Source organism: Lagopus muta, chromosome 6 (genome assembly GCF_023343835.1).
Source record: "Lagopus muta isolate bLagMut1 chromosome 6, bLagMut1 primary, whole genome shotgun sequence".
Taxonomy (NCBI): domain Eukaryota; kingdom Metazoa; phylum Chordata; class Aves; order Galliformes; family Phasianidae; genus Lagopus; species Lagopus muta.
Window position 1 is genome coordinate 8,436,619 of NC_064438.1, and position 18,158 is coordinate 8,454,776.

An 18,158-nucleotide genomic window follows, 5' to 3' on the forward strand; every position below is an offset into this window, starting at 1 on the left:
TTTGGGAAATTGAAACTCCCAGAGCCCGTTTTCTTGCTAGATTATGCAGATCTCACAAAATTAGAAAAAATCTAAAACTTCTTTTGTCAGGAAAAAAATAAAATACAATGTTGCTGCTGAAATAATGGCTTGACAATCAAAGGTAAGAGAATTTATGAGTTCTGCCATACCCTCAGAGTTAGTAGAAAATAATGTCAGTGGAGCCAAAAGCTAATGTATTTAGCATAAGGCTGGTTCCTTGATTCTAGCATTGTGTTTGAAATAATTTTGCAAATACCGAGTTTCAGTAGCCTATCTCTGTTTACTGTAAGGCTGTAAGTTTAAAAGGGAGCAGGTGGCAATAATGACTAATGATTTATGGATTTTTTTTCTCTTTCCCTCACAATGGATTGGTGATCTGGTTATATTTTGCCATATAATTACAATTAAACCTTGGTAATCTGAAACCGCATTGTGGAAGTTTATTTTGGGTTTCCACACAGCCATCAGATTTTGGAAGGGGATGGTTCCTAAGAGTCTTGTGACTTTGTACACCTCCCATTAGATCAGGTTGTCAGTAGCCCCATTCAAGCTGGCCTTGGGCACCTGCAGGGATGGGGAATAACTCCAGGCGAGGCCTCACCAGGAGCAGGGGCAGATCCCTCTGGATCTGCTGGTTGCATTTGTTTTTATGCAGCCCAGGATACAGCTGGCTTTCTATGCTGCAAGCGCACCTGCTGCCAACTCATGTCCAGTTTTTCATCCACCAACACCTCCAAGACCTTCTCCTCAGAGCTGCTCTACATCCATTCATCTTTCAGTCTGATGTTTGCAGCTTCCCAACCCAGGTGCAGGACCTTGCACTTGGCCTTGTTGAAATTCTTGGGGTTTGCATGGTATGGTTGACTGGTCAGCAGTTCCCATGGTCTTTCTCTCTACTGTTTTGAAAAATGGGTGTGATATTTCCCTTTTTTTCAGTCACTTTTTGATCCCAAATGCCTATTTTGTCTTTAATATTAATATTTATTGTCTGTTACTGAAGTTAGTATGTTCGGAGTTAAGATCTGGAATTCTTTGGAAGATGAATTTACATTGTTAAATGTATTCACTGACTAACTTAAGTCTCTGACTTGTCCACGGCTCTTACATACTAGTACACTTCTAGATTTACTTTCTAAGCATATCAAGTTGTTTTTCTCAAAGGAGATCCTTGTACATAGCTGGCAGCACTGCTCGTTTAGTCTCAGACTCCATCAGACAATTTCTTTGTGTTCTCTGAACCTCTCTTATAGCAGTGTACATCTTTTTATGTGCCTATGGGTTTACAACCCACATCTCTGTCATCACAGACTAGAGAGACCTTTTAGCTATCTGTGCTCACTAATTTGGCACTTATCTTACAGAAAATTGTGTCTCAGCATTGTCGAGATAATATATAGGGACTAGTAGTTTGCAGTCCTTTCATAGCTGGATTGCTGTAGGTAGGTTAGCCCTGAGTAATGCAAAGAAGCCCTAGTGAATACCAATTGGCCAGTAGTCTCTAATTGTCAGCAGAAGGGGATATTTGAATTATTTCCAGAAATCAGAAGACTCTCCTGAGATATTCTAAAACGCACTTTTATTAGTCTGTTTAAAACTATGGCTATACACCTCAGTTACCTGCACGCTGGTTTAAAAAAAGAAATAAAAAGTCTCAGTATACAGGGTATACCTTAAGAACACTTAATATTTACGTATTTATACAGAGACTTTATATAAAGAATTTTTCTCCATATAAATAATTGTTCTCTGAAGGCTTTTTGATGCTCCCTGCAATACTGTGAAACATTATTGAAATTAGAAGTGTTAGACAATCTACAAGGAAATACTTAGTCCAGGTGCTTTTTCTTTAAAGAGTTTCACTTCAACTATGTTTACTTTTGCATATTACAAATACATACAATTTTATTTCAAAGAAAATAATGCAATCGTAGCACTTTTTTTTTCTGGTCTTATGTCTTGCTTGATCTCTTTTTGTTTATTTTAGTTGCAGAATTCCTTGAAAAATGATTTGTGCCTTGATCAAGGACCAGACACAGAGAATATCCCAATCATGTATATCTGCCATGGAATGACACCACAGGTTAGTTTATTTCATGATGTCATACGTTGCTGCTGGTTTTTGTAGAGTGTGTAAGAAGAGCCATCTTGTACCTGCCATGGTCTTCCTGTGACAGTACCTCCTTTATTCCCTTCAGTGTCTCTTTTACAGAAGTCTAGAATATTAATTCTGCTCTAAGTTGAGAATCTATTAGCGCTTTGAAAAAGAAGTTTATTCATTTTGAAAGAATTTAAGAAATAGGAGAGTCAGCACTGACCTGTATTTGTTGGTAAACAAATCATTCACTTTTTTAACTGCGTATTGTATGAATGAAACAATGCATTTTGAAGTACTTTATGTGCATCCATGAGCAAATTCATAATTTATTTATACATTATCTGAAGTGCTTTTTTCTCTTGATACTAGATGATCTTATAGGTCGTTTCCAACCTTGTGGTTCTATGATTCTATATATTTACTGTCTCATTTTCATAAATCTGAAATTCAGACAACTTCTTCACACTATAGAGCTGTGTCAAAAAACAGACCCCATTCCTGTCAAATCTCTTCTTTAGAATTTCCTTCTCTGTTGTTGTCCTTTTATTCTTCCTGGTAAGCTGGAGAGATCCCAGATGACTGGAGACTTGCCAACATGACTTATGGACAGGGTCTATAAGAAAGGTTGTAAGGAGGATCTGGGGAAACACAAGTCTGTCAGCCTGACCTCAGTGCCAGGAAAGGTTATGGAACAGATCATCTTGAGTGCAATCTCACAGTACATGCAGTCAAACAGGTGATCAGGTCCAACTGCCATGTGTTCATAAAAGGCAGTTCCAACCTGACCTTCTGTGACCAACTGGCCCACCTGGTGGATGAGGGAAAGGCTGTTGACGTAACCTACCTAGCCTTCAGCAAAGCCTCTCTCCCACAGCATTCTCCTGAGAAAGTTGGCAACCCGTGGTTTGGACAGGTACATCCTTTGCTGGGTAAAGAACAAGTTGGAACGCCAGGCCCAGAGAGTGATGGTGGAGTGGTGTTAAATCCAGCTTGTGACTGGCCCCAGCTGGTTCTCCAGGGGTTGGTACTAGGGTGCATCCTGCTTAATGTCTTGATTGCTTATCTGTATGAGGGGATTGTGTGTACCATCAGTATGTTTGCAGAGAACATCAAGCTGGGGGGAAATGTCAGTCTGTCTGAAGGTAGGAAGGCCCTACAGAGTGAACTGGTCAGGCTGGAACAATGAACTAATTCTAATATGCTCTGAATTCTTTCTGTTGTCTTGCACAACAGTTGTACTTAATATCTTAGAAAACGGAAGGTTAAAGATACAGCATCTCCCCAAGCAGCCAAGTGTCTGGGCATAGGTAGAAGCTTTTCTAGGCGAATATGACAGTAAAAATAACATTTTGTATGGTCTAAAACATACTTGTCAAAGATGGAAATACAAATTATATAACTCTGGAAAGTAATATAAGCAAAAATAACATATTTGTGAAGAAAACATTTGTGAGAGTGATTGAAGACTCAGAATTGCCTCCAGTTTGAATCATTTTTTGCTCCAACTGCCTTTTATATTCATTTTCTCTAAAGGACCCTTATTGTACTTCACTTAAATAATGTGGTTTTACCCTTGGAATTGTTAATTATGTGATTTGACTGTACAGTAAATAAATCATCCTAGCATTTCAGATATAAACACAGGACAAAAAAATAATCTTTTTCCCTGTACCTGGATATCCTGGTGAGCTGAAAACGTGAATTTGATGAAATGCAGATGAATTCTGTCCTTTCTTGCCAAGTTGCTCATGCTGTAATTGTGTTTTGTAATGACTTCCTTCACTAAGGACCTTTAATATTGATCCTCAGTGGCATCATGCTTGAGTAAATTATGAATTATGAGGACAGAAATATTTGAACATCCAATCCATCAGACTCATTCACTGCATGGGCTGTGTCTTATTTGTCACATAGTTATGAAGTAAACACTGTTTGCCTTCAGCATGCTTTTAAGGTAGTCCTTAGGGTAAGCTAAGGAGTTGTGTAATTTCACCCAGAAGCCAGAGCCATTATTCTTCATCTTCTTGGCGTATCATCTGTGATAACAACATACCATAGGCATATTTGTAAAATCCAATTGGAAAATTTAATTACAGCTAAGAGGCAAACAATAATAGCAACAAAGAGTCACTTTAGTTAGACTTAGTATTCACTAGATCAAGAACTAGCTTTGAAAGTCAGCTGAAGATCTGTGTAAGTGAGATGGTGGCTAATAATTGACAGAGAAGGGGGCAAGGGAAAATGTTTTGTTGTTTTTTTTTTCATAGTTGCAAAATTAATTATCTCCTTCCTACTATTGTGTATTTAACTACTTTATAACGAATGAAAATAAAAGTAATCCATTATAAGCAACCCACGTTGCAAGCAAGATCAGTGTAATCAGTGGGAACTTTGTAAGAGAAGCACAGTCTTTCTCTGTGTGAGGGATTATGGTATTAATAAGGATAGCTCTAACAAAAACTATATTGCATGCTTTTAAGAGATTTCCATTGCATGTATAGAATTTCTTGTTTAAGCAGAGCTGCAGCTATTTGCATTTCCATTAGCATATTGGAAATATTTGAAAAAATATTTTGTTTTATCTTAGTGAACCAGCTAGTGAGTGCAAAAGATACTGGTAAGATGCTAGCTTTATTCTAATAGTGGCAAAATGCTTTATAAAGGGAATTATTTTGCCCACCTAGCAGTTTTTATAGAACACATCAGTTAAAAATGCTGAGTATCATGAGTCAAGGCTTTGATGAAACCATTACTAGCTCTGGTGCAAAACTTTGCTGTTGCAGCTCTATCACTTGCTGCTTAAAGAGCTAGCATGTGCTGCTAGCATGCAGAACTTTGTACAGCTGCACTTCAATGTGCCTTACCATATCTCCCTGCCAAGATCTATTTCCACCTTTGCTGTTTAAGCTGCTGTAAGCAGTAACTTCCTTGTCTTTCCTCTGCCTTCTTTCAAAATGTTTATGTACTCTTACTTGTGTGGGGAAAAGGTTAGATGAGGTATTTGACATCAAGTAATAGTTATGGAATTGTATGTGTGGCTGCTGTTTGTTTTTAGCATGTTTCATACAAGAAAGAAATCACTGAAGCCATCAGTGAAGAAGAAAAGTATTGGCACACCTAATGTTGAAGCCCATACTCCATCTTTTGCAGACAGTACTGAGAATATAGTTGTACAATCAATGAATGTACCAATGTTATGACTATGAAATATACAAGAGAGTTTGGCTATGCAGTTATTATACCAAAAGAGAATAGATAGAGTGCTCACCCGTATTCTGGGCTTGTTATGAAACTCCAGTGGAAGGATCTCCAGAAGAGATCTTTCCCCACTGGCAGTCAGCTCATGAATGGGTGTAGGAGAGGTGGAGCCAGGCTCCATCCCTTCCAGTAGCACAGGAGAATTGCCTTCACCTGTGCTCCTGTGGCTGACCCCTTGCTCGCCTCAGGTAATCAATCAGAGGTTCAGGCCGTCACTCACCAATTCCCATACAATAGTAATACAGTGAAAAGCAATAGTTAAAATAGATTCCCACCACTCTTGCATGAGAACAGCTCGGAGGTAAAGTATAGCGACCCACAATTGTACTTGGCCAAAGAAGGTACAATGGAGATATCTGCAGGGATGTGAGGATGAAACTCCCCTTTCATATGATGATAGAGGAAAGCAGGAGAAAACTGGGAGGTGGACTGACTATAAGAAAAAAGGTGAGAGGAGAGAAATGTAAAGGAAAAAGTTGGAAGACAGAGCAAAAGTTTTGGCAGAACAGTGCAAAACATAAAGTACATGTGAGGTGTTGGGCATTTTTTTCTTCTTAAGTGGTTCATGATTCAAAGCATTAAGGTACTCTTTTAATTCTTGAGCTGGAAGGAGCAAAGCCACTGTCAGTAACATGTTCAGACCTTAGAGATGTCCATTTCCAGCAGTGCCCCAGTTTTGCACAGAAAAGATGATTGCTTGAAGCTGCAGAAAATACATGCCCCAGGCTTCAGTGAATTGTCTTCCTAATTCTGGGACCTGCCTGAACCTGAATGGTGCTGTCTAAGATCACTGTTTAGTCAGGCCTGTAATCTTAAAGGCAGACTGATGACAGTGTGTCACATGCATTAAATCTACTCCTGAGTGTTTGGAAGCTTCTTTGTTGTACATGAAACACCACATTATTACAGACTTTATAACTGTTGTATAATAAACAAGTACCATCAGCCAATGAAGTGGTATTTTAGGAGCAGATTTACCTTGAAAAGTGCTTGTGATTGAAGGGAAAACGGGCAGTTCCATGTCTTCCCTTGTTCAGTTTCTTCTGGCTCATACCTTTCTCAGCTGGTAAGCAGTTAAATCAGGAAGCTCATCCAAGGATGTGAAAGTCAGCATAAAATACATTCTGAGGAATTGAAGGTAAGGGCCAGTGTCAGAAGACTAGATTTGAAGAATTACTAGAAAAGAAATGCAGGTGAGAAGGGACATCAGTTCATATCCTTTCATATTCTTGCAAGAGATTGCAGAACTGACACTCAGAAACCAATGACTACAGCCCTATCCAGTGTGAATTATTGCTTCTCCACTGAAGGGGAAGGAAAGGAAGCCATGACAATAAGCAGAGCTGCACCAGCTGACACTGTATGAGGCTCTGACCTGAAAGCTTAATGTTGTATTCTAAGCGCAGCATGTGAAGTACTGGAAGCTGCAATTACAAGAATTCTCTTGAACTTCTAAAAGCTCTTTGTATGATTTATGAGTGCTTGTTTTTAAATGTTATTCAGGTATGTATTCATAAAAAAATATTTTTTCTTCAGTGTACTTTTTTAGTGTGGTGAGTGTTTGTAGACAGATACTTGTTAATTCGTTTACTAAAATACATGGGACTAAAAATGACTGTCAGTGAAACAGTGAAGTTATCAGTTCAATTTGCAAATCCCAGAAAAAATCAATTCATCAAATAATTACTTAATCAATTAATCAAATAATTTAGGTTTCTTGGCAAATATGTTGGGGTCAGTTTATTTTCAGAGAATACTGTAGGGATCTTCAGAGTAAAACTAATGTGATCTTCAGGTTATTGAGATGCTACAAATATAAGCATCTCAAAATTAAGTTTTCTTGGAACCTTAATTGTAATAATTCACTTCCAGTGTGAAAAATTTTCCTGACATTTCTGTGTGTAATGAAATTCACATTGTGCTAAGAATGCTGCGAAAATATGTGCGTGCTTCGTCAGAATGGGCATTAAGAGAATTCGGACACAGAAACACTAGCCTTGCCTGCTTAGGGGAGTGGATTTCCATGTATCTGAAGTACCCTGACCGAGATTATATACCATGTTGTAACGGGAAGTTAATTGATAAAATGTGATTATATCCTTCAGTACAATTCAGACTTCCCCTGACGCCTCTCCATTTACTTTAAAAAAATTATATCACAAAAGTCCTGAGTACTGCCCCTGATTTTCCCTGGTAGTTTCAGTTCTGCTGCCAACAGCGCACCACAATACACTGCTGTCATAAGTAGTTTTGTATAAAGGAATTTCTGTTTTTAAGAGCAGCACATAGCTGTGATAATTCAGATCCTTAGCTGGGTTATGGATGAATATATGTTCATTTTCTCCTACAGCCAGAAATTTGTTTCAAAACATAACAATTATTTTAGATCCCAAATACATTCTTAGAAACGAGTAGGATCAAGTTTTTGAGTGTGTAAAGCATGTACGTGCTGCGTATCAGGGCTCTGTGCAAGGAAGTCATTGAGCAGAAGGCCCCGCATCTAGCAGCTTCCAATACTGGCACGTTTTTGTGGTTGTCAGGGAATAATTCCAAACAGAACAGAGCCTGCTGAACTGAATCAATGACTGACCCTCCAAACTTGAAAAATCATTGCCCTGAAGATGAGATGTCTATAATAAACACTTTGAAGGAGGCTTTACTAAGAAGTAAAAAAGCAGCACAGCAGCTGTTTTAACAGCTGTCGGTCACTCACAATTGGGATTGCTGCTTATGTTTGTCTTCGAGGTAAATGTTAGGCACATTCAACATCTGTGTACAAGGCAGTCAATCTCACATTTGCTCTTTAGAACACCCTTTCTTTTTAAGGACCCTCTGACATGATGGTTTGAATTTAGCAATTATGTGGTTTGTGATAATTCTTTTATAGTTTGGAAGTACAAAAACTGAACAGTGCAAAGCTTCTAATTATGTCTTGGCCCAAATATTTTGTGATGAAAAGTCACGCTGCGTGGCAGAGAGAATAGCTCTTTCTTCATACAGGCAAAGTGAGCACCTCAGTGTTTATACCAAGTGGCTTCATCAAGAGAGTGGCATCTTAGCTGGTCTGCCTGGTTCTTACAGGAGGGCATGCAGCAGGCTACAGTGTGCTCACACTGTGCTTGGCACTATGTTAAGCCCTGTATGCTTTGTAGTGTGGCCAGTTGATGTTCTTACAGCTGCACATCCTTTTTCCCTGCTGTCTCATATGTTCCTGTGTAGAACTCTGTGCTTCTCTTAACAAACTGCCTGATTCTGAAACAGTGCGATGTTAGTTAGGCTCACTGTTCTCCTTTCATCTGTTCACTAAGTCTTGAGGAGAGAGCTGGGCACTAACTTCATGCGCAGGTGATGTGCTTTCTGGGAACAGAGGTATTTGCACAGTAAACATTCCTGGAATAGAATAGCTAAGATTTAATCTGGGTTTTTTCAGTTCAGTAAAAATACGAGTAATATGAGATAAAATGCCTCATGGAGTCAGTGAAACTGCCAGCAAGGATGATTATAAGCATTTATGAATTCCAGTTTTTATTTTAAATATATTCAGTAGAGGGCCTAATTGCTATGGCAATTAATGTCTTATATAAGGTATTCCTGCAGAGTAGTTTATTGAGGCTATTTAAATTTCTCATAATTTCTTTCAGTTCATAAATCCTGATTTTGATCAGAATAAAGTTAATAGAAACTATGACCTTGATGGAAGCAGAATTTGGTGCTAGTCCTCTGCAGTTATTCTGATGTATGCCTGCGGAGTTAAGTCCAGCAAACGCTTTTTCAATGCTGTTACCTCTTTAGACTGTGTGGCAGGTACATCAGCTCGCTAGCTATGTGGATATTCTATAGAATTTAGAATGGGTAGGATTTCCTGTTTTAGTCATGTATTTCTAAGTTTAATTATGGAAAAAATTCTCAATATTCAATTCTAGTTTTGGAGCAAAATTTATACTGAACTATCGCCATTAGTAAAGTATTTCTGTACTTTCTGTGGTTTGATTCAAGAGGCTTAATGTTGATACAGGTAACATGACCAGTTACCAGACTTCTGTGTCACTTATGTCATTCAAATGTAGTGTCTACTTCCATGCAGTGGAGGTTCTCTTAAAATTGAAGAGAGAGCTTTGTGTGTGGTAAAGACCAGTGGTGTTGCACTATTGGCTTGTGAACTACGTGCATGGCTCTGATAACTACATCAATTGTCTGAGTGGATAGATTGTATTTTTCAGCTGACCACAGATAGTTATAATAGTGGGACTAGAGACTAAACCTGTATTCATTTTATTAATTTATCAGATATAATGAATGAAACACAAAGTATAAGACACTTTTCAGAAGAGTGAGCACAAGGGATCCTCCTGCAGGTTTCGGACATAGTCTAGATGAGGTTATTTTCTGTGCTCAACTTTGGTGATTGAAAACCAAAATAAAGAAATAACAGCTGTAGAACTGGGTCAAAGGAAATATCTTCGCATCCCTCACTTTGGAAATAAATGAATGCATAATTCTGTTTTTTCTTTTCTTTTTATATTATGTAGTGTAAAATATTGTGCTTGTCTATACGAATTGAGATAACTTATCAGTTGGAATTGAAAGTCCAACTATAGTGAAACGAAATATTTGAAAAATATGCCTTTTTTCTAATAGTAGCATTGATTTTCTTAATTTGGGGTCTACAGCATTTCTATAACCTATAAGAAATGCTTTTGTTTTGAAGAAAAAAAGATTTCATAGAGTGGACTAGAAATAGAAGGTATACAGATGCTTTTGAAATCTATATTCTTACCTAGTATATGGGATTCTCTGTTGAGTGTGATTGTGTATAAAGAAGAAAGAAAATACTACAATAGATCTGTGAACTGAAAGCAGTCACCTATTTTGAAGTAGTAATCTTGACATTCATGTTTCCGGAACAGAAAAAAAAGCAAGGATTCAAAAAGTAGTTCAATTCTTTTGAGTTAAATGAATACTTAGGATGAGAAAGAAGAACTAAGAAATCAAATTCCTTGAAAACCTACAGCCAAAAAGGCTTTAAGGCAACAGAGGTCTTTTAAAATTAAAATTAGCTAAGTGATAAGCATTTTTTGGTTGAGAAATAACTGCTTCTTTTGCACAGGTGGAAGCAACAGAAGAGTCAAAGCTAACTTGGCAAGTGCCACAGATGATTTGTTTGAAAAAATCAAATAGAACTCAGAGCTACAACATATCACAGGAATAACAACATTGTTGTCCAGAATATGTTGTGTCTGTTCAGTCCTCCACTCTTCTAAAGAAGGGAAATGACAATCTCAGAAAAAGAAAAAGGATTCTTCTAATCCAGCTGTACTAATTAATGTTTTATAGCAGAGTACTGATACAATTTTATGTATGTTACAAGGTGTGCTGAAAAGATACAGACGCATAAGTTGCTCTTTAATGGGAGGAAACACTGCAGACGCTGATCAGAAGTAATGTCAGAAAACATGATCAAAATGTTCTGTTAGAAAGCTAAGTAGAGAAGGAAGGTTTCTGCAGAGGCAATAGAAATTTCAGCTGGCAAAAATTCTGATGTAATTTACCTAGACATGATAAACTTAGCTTTCATCACATTACTGCAGAAAAGAATAATTCATCATGTCAGCAAAAGATAGTACTAAGCAACCTTGTAAGTACCCAGGGGAACATGAAGAATACTAGTGCATGAAAAGTGCAGGTTGAATGAATTAGCACTTCTGTTGCTCCATGCAGTTTACAAATCTGGTGGTTCTTTTCAGCTTTTTGGTTTTGTTTTGGTTTGGTTTGGTTGTTTTTTTTTGTTTTTTTTTTGTTTTTTTTTAAGAAATATTGCTTCATTGATATTACTGTACCATTTGAAGATTACTCATGGAATTTGTAAAATACTTTATGCAGCATTTTCACTTAGTGTTTACATATTACCACGATCTTGCATATTTTCTGCACTGTTTTAATTTTTATGTTAAGCCCTGGGGTTATCTTCTTCATCTTGAATTCCATTGCCTTTCTTTATGATTAAATCCTAGTTTAGCATTGTTGATATAAGACAAGAGGAACATACAGCTACTGCCTCTATAGTTTGGCTGGAAACAATTTATTCAAAATTTTTTACAAGGTGAGGCTGATTCAGGAGGAGAAGTTGAGTGCAATGTTGAAGGAGTTGTCTTTCAGGCTACTTAAGGTCTTCTTTTGGCATCTTTGCATTTTGTTGAAATTCATCACTGAATTGAATCACTGAAAAACTGTAATTGTGATTGCTTGTGCTTGTGGTGGTTGCACTAAGAACTTTCCTCTCTACTTTTTCAATACTATTTGATCAGAATGTCCATAGTAAGAAAAAACTGCAGTGAAAATGTCATTGAAACAAACTGTTGTGAGCAGATGTAGTGCCCAAGTATTTAAAATTATCAGAGCTTTCCACGTACTGTTTTAATTTAGAAAAGATTAGAGTTGTTGTTATACAATAATTCAAAACTATTCTTATTAGGGAAGTAAAAATGTACCCGCATTTTCTGGCAGTTTTTCTTATTGTGTTGTAGAATGCAAATTATTCATGGATACTTTTGGCCAAAAGGATTTTAAGAAGTTAAAACATCAAGATACTTGAAAACATGAAGTTGAAATACTTCTGAGCTCCTAGATGATAAATCTGGCAATAGATTATGGATACAGATCCCGTGTTTTTCATGCTGAGCACTGAACCATTTAAAGCTCACTGTGCCTTTCATACTTGGCTTGGTTCTGGTGGGTGGGCTTACAGTAATTTATACCCGGTGAGCTGATATCAAAGTGTGTGGAGCTGACAGCTCCAGAAAATGCTGGCTGTTCTGTTTTCAAAGCTGCTGTTGACTTCTGCAGTGGTTGGCTGATATGTTGATCTGGGAGTCTGTAGTTGGGCCAGTCAGAAATCTCACTCTGGCTCCTTGCAAATGAGCACTGTATGGAGCAGTGAGAGGTATTTCCCCTACTGAAAGTAATGAGGGGTTGCCACAGAGGGATCAGATACCTTTAGGAAGGAATACAAGTTGGACCTCAGCATCAGTGAAGCAGTGTTCTTTGGCTTAAGACCATCAGCCGTGATCCTACCAAGGCTGCAGACACCTTGAGATCCCTTCAACGGATGTGTGCAGGACTGCTGTGCTTTGCAGCGCAGCAAGGAACAGGCTCTCACTACCCTCTGCCTTCCCCAGCATGCGGTCTGCTTTCCTCTGCTTACAGATGTGTCTCTTGTCCAGACAGAGCAGCTCCTCTGAGATTTCATTTGTACTAGAATGTTGACAGCAGAGTAGCTGGAGGACTGCTGGAAGCCGTGTCTCCTGTCTGCACATGGAGGTGATGGCTGTATCTGGCCTTAGACAGGATGTGATCTGTGTGGAGGTAGAATCATGCTTTTTTTTCTTTGTCTTTTAACAGAAATGTAGTAAGTGGCTCTTCGTAGGCAATACACCTGCAGTCTGTTGATATTTCTTATGCTGCTTTAGTACTGAGTTGAAGTATTTGCTATTCACTTTTTCTCTGAAAGATGGAATAGATTTTAAAATTCCTGAGGTTCAGTTGATCTTCATCTCAAAAATACGTAGGACAAACAAAAAAACAAACAAAAAAAAAAAAAAAAAAGAGGGGGAAGCTTTTCTTTGCTAAGGTGCAAATGTTTTTAATTAATGCATTTGGAAAAATAAAACAGTTGTGTTGAGTACCTGCACAGTCTCATAAACTAGCACTAACTGAGCATTTTGTATTTTTGAAGTGCATTAGTTCGGAGTAGGTCGGAGTTGTAGATCTGTATATTACATAGCAATTACTAGAGTTACCCATATTTTAAAGATGTCTTTTTAAATTGGAAATTGTTTTTTCAATCTGCAGTTTTTAAAACCATTTGTTGCAGAAAACCAATATGGTTACTGTTACACACGTATTGCACTTGGAGATTGATGTAGTTGTTGGAAGGCTGTCGATTTAAACATTCTTTTGATTCATGTTGTAATGTATCATTTTTTACTTCAAAGTTCTGAAGGTCTGAAGAGTTTTGTTTCTCAAATTCTTTCACTGATGTGATTAACTACTAGAAAGGGTAACTAATACAGTAGACAAAAGTGTTCCACTTTACAATTTCTTTAGTTTTATTCATAATTTTATTATGTTGTTTTATTAATTGAAGTCGTCCACTGGCTCATTTAGAATTCATGAGCCAAATTCAGTCCCCATGAAAGCATATTTAACTCCCTCTGTAATTACATGAGCCATATTACTTTCACAGCATTCATCCAAATTCTGATTAGCTATTTAATTTCAGCTAGTTTTTCTCCTGTATTGTGCACCATTTGCAAAGGAGGCTGTTCTGCAGAAATGTTTATGGAATGATTGTTTCCAGTGTTTTTCTGTGAAAAAGACCCTTTTTTTTTTTTCTTTTGTTCATTATCTATATTTGTCCAATCTGGAAGTGGAAAGAATATTGAGAAATTATTTCTGCACGTAAAATCTCGATTGAATATGTACAAATAACTGGAAAAAAAAAATCAGCATCAATTTGTAGGCTAAGAGCTATGTCTGACAAGTAATTTATTTGGAATCAGCAGTTTTACTGCACTTAGCAAGAGCTGACTTCAGTCTAAAGGTGGTTACATGTACAGAGTAGAAGGACTTTTCTAAGGAAATATGAAACTTTAATAAGCTAAGACTTTATTTTAGCATTGTTTCAAGAACCAATGGTTAGTAATTACAGCCAGTTAGATCCAGGTTAGGAATAAGATACCTAGTCATATAAAAGCAGATGATTAGCTGTCACAAGCATTGACAGTAGTGGTTGGAGTCATCAAAACAGAGAGCATTTTGGAAGTTGTAATTTAATGAATTAAAAGTTACTGAACTTAGAGATAAGAAGGTGGAAGGATATAGCCTGCAGCATAAAACAGACAAACAGTAGTCCTTTTTTTGTTATCAAATCTATTAACATGTCAACTAAGTGGTGATTAGAATTAGGACCTTTTTTGAATTTTGATTCCATCTCTGAATTTTGAGTTCAGAAATAACAGTAATTTTCACTCAGGAAATCAGTGGCCTTTTCCTTCCTTTTTTATTTTTTGTAAGTTGATTAAACAAAGTATATAGGAATACCTCTGTTATGCCAAGCCTATCTGCTCAAATGGCTGTCCATACCAAGTTAAAAAGTTGATGAATGCATTTAAATTTTCCAGATGTTACTACAATATTAGCTTTTTTTTGGCTGGGTACTGCATTGATTGTGAACACTGGAGCTTCACTGCTCTTTTTATGCTAAAGATGCAGTGATTTGTTCAGCATGAATATTCTATTCAGCATATATATTTAGTGCTTCCAAACTCAGAAATTAGCCTTAAAATTTTGAGATTTCCATGACTCACTTGCTGATGGCATCGATTTTGGAAGGAAAAAATAGCACTGCAGCTTATCAACTCACAAAGTTTGTTAAAATAATGTGAAGTCAAAATCTAGAGAAAACTGAGATGGAATATAATTGGGATTTATTTAAACATCAGATTTATGCTTTTGCTCGTCACTATGAACTCGGTCTTTTAAAGAATCTGTGAAACAATCAGATCACTTTTTTTCCAAGACTGCCTTTTTTAATTCAGTATCACATATTACAAGAGTAGTTGTGTTTGCATAATGATGCACGGTGAGAATTGGGAATTTCTTGAGCACTCAAGGCAAATTTAAGTATCGTCTGTCAAGTGAAGTAATCTGCCCAACGTGTGATGTACATGGTTAATATTCTGAAGTACCTCATTTCCCACTTTTAGTGGGAAATTATTCATACTGAATAATTATAGCTTAACCATTTGCTGCAGAATGCCCATTTCTGGTTTCCAAATATATTTTTAATAACCTTTATAGCTTCATTTCAAATAAACATAAATCTGCCCACTTCAGTCTCCATTTGTAACTGCACATAACATTTGAAGAAACACTGTAATCTGAGAAACTGGGAAGTCAATGACTGTGTTTGGCCAAGGCTGAAGGAGAGTTCCAATCAGGAAAAACATTCCGTGGTGTCAGGTAACCATAGTATTTCTAATACGTGTTTTTTAGCTGATTAAAGTGAGCAAATTACAGATTAAGCAAACAAGTTCACTTTCACCAAAGTGAATAACCCATAAAAGTGTTTCATCTTCAGAATAAAGCAGTAGCAACTATATAGTTCAGTAGTGTATACAGTAATTGCGATGAAGCTTCCAAGGTAGTAGTGGAGGATAAACTGAATACTTTAGGTTCATCATACTTCGGACGATGAGTAAAAGATGTAATTTCTGATCTGGCTGGCCCAAGGAGTTTTGTCCATGCCAAAGTGAAGGCTAACACCTGTGAAACTTGAGTCAGGTTTTAAATGCAGCTTTACAGAGTGAGAGATATATTTTACAAGCAGGAAACAGTGTGGTAACCCATGCACTATAGAGAACGTAAGGTCTGTAGTAATTTTATTAAGTAAGAACTCATTTAATATACATATTTTTAGATGCTGGAATCTGAACAAGTATGAGTTCATTAACATTAAGTTGTGGAGGGAAGAAAATGCCTAATGTAAATAAAGACCAGAACTCTTGTGAATAAGAAACATTTTGTATTACAAGAGAAAGTGAAAGGAAACAATGTAAGAAATGCCAGTTGATTAAAAAGATCCCTTTGTGCAGACGAGCTCTGTACTTATAAAAAGATGCTTAGAGGAAAGATATCAGAATTTGACCTGTTACCTAAAGATAGAACAGCTGAGTGAAAAACCTTTATTAATGCATATTAAAAGGCTGTTTAGAAGCTGTTCTGCATGCATAAAGATTTAATCATACAAAATGGCAGAGCTTACTCTTTGGCTTTGTAAAATAAAAGCTAGAAAGCTGGATCAGATATGAGAATGTGCTTTTCATTTCCTTTTGATGCAAAAACAGATAGGTCCACATGGACTCAGATTGTTTTTCTGCCTCAACTTCAAAGCATTTTTCTTCCCTTCAATGACTACAAGCACAAAATTACAATAAATCTCTACATTCGGACCGTAACAGTTCAGATTGTGTTCAATGCTGTATTAGGGTCAGGCACATTAGTCTGATTCTGTATCTCAGATGAGGATGTAGCTTCTCACCTCAGCTTTCCAATCATCTCCCAAGTTCTTTCAATGTTAGAGGAATAAAATTTTATTGTACCTGCTTTTAGGACTGGTGCAATTTAGTTCCGAAGGAAAGAGCTTTGTTGGCTTGAAGCAGAATTTGAGATTTCATCTGGAATTTCCAATAAGATGTTAGTGTAATTTGTAACTCTCCAAGTTACTGTGAGTCTGACAAATACAAATCACGGACTGAGCTGTACTGGGATTTTGCTAACAAATTGCTCCCCTGTGGTTTTACTTACAAGGATGACAATGGTGGTGAGTTTTGTTTCGTTTTGAAAGGAGCAAGTAGAAGGAAGAAAACAATAAATTCAAAATGAGAAAGAATGTGTAGTTCTGTTTTCCAGATGCATACCAAAGGTATCTGGACAAGCAGTTTGTTAACTGAAAATAGGACATTTTATTCCAACCTGGTTTTGTTCTTAGGGAAAAGTTAAACATAATTAAGGTGGCTTGGAGTTAAACTTAGATCTGCAAATGCTCTTTCATGTTTTTGCTGTACATAATTCCTTATAGTCACTCGGATCTACATAGCATGTGCAATGCAGAGAAACCTACACAGTGAAATAGATTTTCCTGTTCAGTCATCTCATTGTAAGCAGAGATTCAGTGTAGCAGAAATCTGTTGTGGAAAAATCCAATACCTTTCAAAATGTGTGAGGTCAGCACCTGTTTACCAGAGAATGGTAGGGTTTTCAAAACCCACCACAAGAAGCTGCAGACCCCACAATCTGCAATCACTTGTTACATTGGGTACCCAAGACATAGTTGTTGGTTCCAGGATTTACACTAGCTTTCTACTAGTTGCAGAAAGAAGACAATGTGAGTACCAAATATTCTCTTTGATAAGCTTCAGCACAGCCTGCCATGGGCCTTGGAGCTGGGAGTCTAGGAATTAGGAGGGTTGCTCCCCTCCTTCTTGTTGGGTTGGAAAGAGAAAGAGTATGTGGTGCAGGACTGCAGTGCTGAATCTCCCTGGTATCTTTTCTTGTCATGGTCAAGGCCCAAGGTCTCCTGGGAAGGAGGGAAGGGTCTAGTGCTAGAGTGCCCATGCAGTGACATATATGTGCTCTGGGGAGAATCAGCAGTGCAAAATAGTACAAATCACTCAACAGTGTATGGCATAATAGACAATTGTAATCATCTTAGTGTTTTTATTCATATGCAAACTAGAAAGCTGCTAAAAGAAGTAATTGTTGTTTCAGAACAATAAAAAAGATGTTATACAAAATTCATTTACTAAAAAGAGTCCTGAAGGAACTGTCTTATTGTGTATAACCAGTGACTTTTAATTACGAGGGACATACATGCCTAGTTTTCATATTAAGTCCAAACAGCAAGAGAGAGGGATTTTTCTTTGTCTTTCTCCTGCAGATACCTTTGTAGGATAATCTACTTCTGATAATAAAATAAAGGCTCCCAAGACAGGCAGAAAATGCTGCAGAAAATCTAAGACCTAATCTGCCTTTTGTGACGGAGGCAGCTTATCCTCATAGCCCAGTGATACTTTAGCAGCCTGAAGTTTAGCATAGCTCTTGTAGCTATTCACTGGAGGTTTCTCTGTTGTACTTGAAGGTCATTCAAAGAACTCGGTTTTTGAGTTGTTGGTTTTCTTTGCTGACTCATCCACTGGATAAGGGTTTACTCAGAAATACCAAGCCT

At 37.3% G+C, this 18,158-nt stretch overlaps 1 protein-coding gene across 2 annotated transcripts in view; it reads left to right on the plus strand.

Annotated features, from left to right (window-relative positions):
- The window catches only part of GALNT18 (polypeptide N-acetylgalactosaminyltransferase 18), a 211,309-nt gene that overhangs the window by 169,215 nt on the left and 23,936 nt on the right, over positions 1-18,158 (plus strand). For both annotated transcript variants that reach the window (XM_048949945.1, XM_048949944.1), the window contains one exon: positions 2,006-2,101. In XM_048949945.1, coding sequence (XP_048805902.1) covers positions 2,006-2,101 — 96 coding nt within the window. The remainder of the gene's footprint in view (positions 1-2,005; positions 2,102-18,158) is intronic.